A 5,420-nucleotide genomic window follows, 5' to 3' on the forward strand; every position below is an offset into this window, starting at 1 on the left:
GTCAATTGTCAATCTTATGTTTTTGAAAGTAGGCTAATACATTAACTGAAGGGGCTGGGCCGGGAGAGAGCGAGGCCCGCGTCAGAGGTCCACCCAAAACCGTCATGAAAAAGTTTAGCATCCTAATGCATCTAACTTTATGCACAATATAATAGTCTGGCCAGCCCTGCAGCCCGTTCTAGGTTCTGATTGGCTCTCTAGGTTGGCATTCTAGCTTCTGACTGGCTGTCCAGGTTGTCAATCACAGCCGTGGGCATATTATATTTACGACTAGTAATTCTCTATGAATTAAAGTCAAATGTATATAGCCTACCAGTCTGTGTTTTGTTGCCGCACCGGATCTCCGCCAAATCCAGGATCATCGTCCCCATTTTCGCTCCCGTCTGTATCTCTACCGCTACTTTAATACTGTGGCTCAAACTGGTATGGTTCCACCACGTTAGACTCCACACCAGCATCCTCTTCAATAAAATCCTCCTCTTCTTGAAAGTGCACCGAGTCTATTGACGACTCACTGTCACTCGATTCTGTCGAAATATCCAAGCCAGAGTCCGACATCAGCCATATAGTAAGTGTATTATTCAAAAAGGGTTCTACTCGTGACGTGCGTGACGTAACTAACCGGCGAAAGCCGTTTGGTCCGGAGCGGTCGTGTAACATCGGAAGCGAGCATGGAAAGTTGTAATAAATCACGATTTATAAATACAGCGGGCATATTGTCATCAATGACAAATGATTTCCCATTAATAACAGTATTTATTATCCTAATAAGAATAGTGTTGTCCTTCATTTCGTAAGCTCTTTAACCTTAAAAACCTATTATAATATTTCAACTGGACATTGGGGTTGTTACCACACAAAACCTTTTTTTCAAACAGGCCATTTATTAGGTCACTACAGTATGTGCGCAATAATGTATGTCTGTATTGTAAAACTTTCACAAACATTTAACCTTTATTTTTATTTTTTTGTAGATCTCTCCGGTAAAATGTTTACCTTCCCTCAGGAAACCAACACAGCTTATGTGAAACTGACACCAAACACACTGGATTTCAGAGCTATAACTGTCTGTCTCAGGTAGTGTGCAAAGTGCAAAGCCAATGAACATATATATATATAGAGCAGTGGTTCCCAAACTCTTTGTGCCCAAGGCACACCAAAGGACAAGTAAAAATCTCAAGGCACACCTATTGTGCAAAATAGCCCTTATAACACGTGTTATCACTCATATCATGTCAAATATCTGTAAATGTGGATAATTATTTACTAATGCCAAATAAAATGTGACAAAGACAACTATATTACTCATGAAATATTTATTAACGAAATATTTCAGAAATTAATTTGAAACTTTATCAAATTAGGCTTCATCAAAGCAGCAACACACTAATTTAAACCAGACAGGTCACAACATTACAAATGAGGCAAAGGACACTCAGCAGAAACTCAGCACAGAGAACTGTCAATGCAAGGAAGCTGCATTGCATGGTCCTGAACTACACATTATAAATTATAAATGTATTACTTTAAAAAAAGCAATATATTACACTACTTCGTTACTATCTACATAAAGTAACTCGTTACTTTACTCGCTGAGCATGTACGAACTGCGCATGCGTGAGTGGCAATAACTGTCCTTACCAGCAGGCGGCGGTAGTGTGTATTTGTCATTAAAAACAGGCAACAACCGGAAGACAGAGAAGAAGAACAGACTGCGTGATATAAACAAACAACACATAACGTGTGCGGTAGCTTCACCTTAGCATGTGTTCTTTGCAGGTGTGTGTTGAGGTTTGACCACGTGGTGTTTCCAGCAGTGGATAACAGCTTCTGGCCTGGACACAGTTTGCACCTCACCGTCACATTCCTGTCTATTCTTCGGACAAACTCAAAGTAATGGGCATACCTTCACCCCTCGAGAGTTATCGCTGACTCAGCCATGTTTATGCAGCACTGCACGTGGAGATGTGGACGCGCAAGTCGCGCAGATTACGTACATATAAACCTACAAAGTACTGATATAGTAAATTAAAAAATAATTATTTTTGTGTAGTTGTATATTGCAATAATAATGTATGGTTGTCACAAAATCCCACGGCACACCCGGACTTGCCTCACGGCACACCAGTGTGCCGCGGCACACCGTTTGGGAACCACTGCTCTAGAGCTGAAGGTAGTGACGGCTGGGCCTCCCTTTGCTGTCCCTGCCTTACACAGCTTCAGGCATAGGATGTCAAAGGGAAACCCACTGGTCACATGATCGTTTGACATAATCCAAAATCATATTGAGAAATCCCATTGGACCAGGGAGATGCTGCCTTCAGAGTCCAACAGAGAAACCCCACACCCTGCAGCTCTCTATAGAGATAAGAGAACATCCTCTGTCTTTCCTAATCACTTCTCCATGGCTAGTCTGTCCTGGCTCAGGACTACATGTATTATACAAGTATTGTAAGTTAGTCACTAACTGTACTGCATACATTTTAACAGATGTAAGTTATCTCAGTGTAGGAGAAGTTGTTTTAGCATTGAGCTAACGTGGGACTCACGAGTGTTGATCTTCTGCAGAGCGATGTGTTTCTCCAGCTGCCGGCGGAGGCGCACCTCGGCGCCGTACTTCCCGTGCGTCCCGTTGTCAGCCAGGAGGAAGTGGGAGTGGCTACTGTTCAGAACCGACAGCTTGCTGAGCGGGTTGGACATGGTCGTATAGGGCCGGGTCACCTGCAAAAAGGGTTCAGAGTGAAGAACCAGCAGAGCTTTCTGTAGCGTGCACAGATACCGGAGATTCACTGATGCGCTGTATTCAAGATTCAAAGGCTTTAGTGAGGTCTGTGTAGCAGCTAATGTTGCCTGCAACAGTGCAACAGAGAATATTCCTAACGTAAAATGTAATCAGGAAGTAAAATAGATCTGATGGACCAATCAGAGCGTCAGTGGTTTGACTCCAGTCAACAAGTGTCTTTGGACAGGATACTGAACCTCCCCCCGCCCTGCTCCTGTTGGCATTGAGTCTTTTGTACTGAAGGGTGTGTGCGTCGCTTTGGATAAATATATAATAGGGTTAGGGTTAAGTGCGTTCGACCAACAAGATACAAACTTGAAGAAAACAGAATCATAAAGTACATCAGGTTTCATAGAGCTAAAACATTTTAAGTGCTACTCAACTGGCTTCAGATAAGCCAGCCCTTTATTAGTATATAAGTGCAACAAAACAAGGGACAGTGTACATTAATCAACATATTAACAACATGTAAAAGTACTCGAATTAGCCAAAGGCTAGTTTTCACCGATAGTCCCTTTGCCAGATGGTGATAGACATCCTAAAAGCAATGATGAAAATACCACGACATTGTTATACCATTTTACACATTTACAATAGATGACATCACTGAATACAGATAAGAGCAATCATGATAATAAATAAAACATTCACATACACACTCAGACACACACCTACACCCACACATCAGTGCTGACACTGTTGATTATTAATGAGCCACTTTTGAATACTGTGCTTGAATGAGTAGTAGGATGAGGATTCTCTTATTGGTTGTGGTATTGAATTCCATTGATGGGATGCGTGGAATGAAAAGACAGCCTGGATGAATGCGCTTTTCCTAAATGGGATGGTGGCTCTATCTATCTATCTATCTATCTTAAGCTGCCAGGAAAACTTCAGTCTAGATCTGACGGTAAAGTACTATGGTATGGTATCATCCTGCCGTGTGGTATTGTGTATTTCTAAATGTCGGCGTGTTGATATGATCTCACGTCTCTCCCGATGAGGTCCTCCTTGTTCTCGATGATTCCCCACGGGGCGATGCCGATGGCGCAGACCTTCCCTCTGGACTTTGACGAGTGGTCTTTGAGAGCATCCCCCACGTGACGGATCACTCCTGAAAAACAGATCAGCTGGGAGTTCATGAAGAGTTTATAAAGGTAATCTCAACTGTACCTTCACCCGGAGAGGATTCTATTTATTTCTGGCCATCACAACGTTAGACTGAAATATGTAAAAGAGAGCTGAAATATATGAACATTCAGATGTAGAAATGTCCTCAGATTGGGGTCTGGGTCCTGGTTTCAGTGCAGGATCTGATGCAGGTGATCAGTTCATGCAGCAGATACAGCACTTCACAAAACATGTGACGCATCAATTAAACTGATTTTATGTTTGCATTATTCTCAGAGTAAAGTGTGCACCCCCCCTATTTGCATCCCACCGAACAGCACCTGGGTCTGAACCGAGCCTGTACCAAACTGAATCCCTGAAGCTCTCTAAGGAGAACCCCGGACATCCTGTTAGCTGCAGGACCGTATGAACCAACATTTCAAACCCCTCCCTCTAACCCTGCACCTTTAGAGGCAATAGAAGTGAGGAGCGCTTTGTTACCCGTGCTGACCCCCCCGGTGAAGATCCAAGCTCCAGTGGTCACCGCCGCTTTGATCAGGCCTTTCCCAAAAACCTGTTTCAGTTTTGGGGGCAGCTCGAAGTTCTGCAGGCCCCCGTGAACGGAGATGAGGAGGGTGGGGAGCTCCAGCTCCCAGTCCTTCACCATCAGGTGCAGCAGCGAGTCCGCCTTCGAGTCGTACGACACCCGGATGTACTGGAACATTAAGTGTCTTAATATGATATATCATGTTTTATAATACCTATATGTATATCATATGATATATAATGATAATGTATGATATATAATGTTAATGTGTGATATATAATGATATATAATGTTAATGTATGATATATAATGTTAATGTGTGATATATAAACAATCCTCTCTACTCTCTCATCCTCTCTGGACTCTCTCTGTCCTCTCACATCTCGGCAGGCTCGTCAGTCCCCTCCTGCTCCCTGGCTAAATGATGCACTGCGTGCTAATAGAACCGTCCTTCGGGCAGCAGAGCGGAAATGGTGGAAATCCAAACACCGTGACGACCTCCTAACCTATCAAGCTCTCCTCTCCTCTTTCTCTGCTTCCATCTCTCAGGCAAAAAGCACTTTCTTTCAAGATAAGATCCAATCTTCCTATTCCAATCCTAAAAAACTATTCTCCATCTTCTCCACCCTCTTGGACCCTCCAAAAGCTCCTCCCCCCTCCTCCCTTCTGTCAAGCGACTTTGTTACCCACTTTGAAAAAAAGGTTGATGATATTCGCTCTTCTTTTTCTGACTCACCTTTACTCACCGCTGGGTCACCAGACCTTCCTTCCACCAACACACTAACCTCCTTTTCCCCTCTCTCTCCAAGTGAGGTTCTTACCCTCATTACCTCTGCCCGCCCTACCACCTGTCCTCTGGACCCTATCCCTTCAAACCTCCTTCAGACTATCGCTCCTGATATTCTACCGTTTCTCACCCATTTCATCAACACTTCTCTAACTTCTGGTCACTTTCCAAACAGTCTCAAGGAGGCAAGAGTA

General features: G+C 43.5%; 1 protein-coding gene across 1 annotated transcript; it reads right to left on the bottom strand.

Annotated features, from left to right (window-relative positions):
• Positions 1-402: 402 nt before the first annotated feature.
• LOC117534389 (transient receptor potential cation channel subfamily M member 1-like) lies at positions 403-4,616 on the bottom strand. Its single transcript, XM_034198573.1, has 4 exons — positions 4,394-4,616; positions 3,772-3,896; positions 2,550-2,721; positions 403-527 (listed from the first exon to the last, which is right to left on the bottom strand). Exons 1-4 carry the CDS (start codon positions 4,614-4,616, stop codon positions 403-405), a joined length of 645 nt encoding a protein of 214 aa, XP_034054464.1.
• Positions 4,617-5,420: the final 804 nt, after the last annotated feature.

This window comes from Gymnodraco acuticeps, unplaced genomic scaffold, assembly GCF_902827175.1.
Source record: "Gymnodraco acuticeps unplaced genomic scaffold, fGymAcu1.1, whole genome shotgun sequence".
NCBI classification, from domain to species: domain Eukaryota; kingdom Metazoa; phylum Chordata; class Actinopteri; order Perciformes; family Bathydraconidae; genus Gymnodraco; species Gymnodraco acuticeps.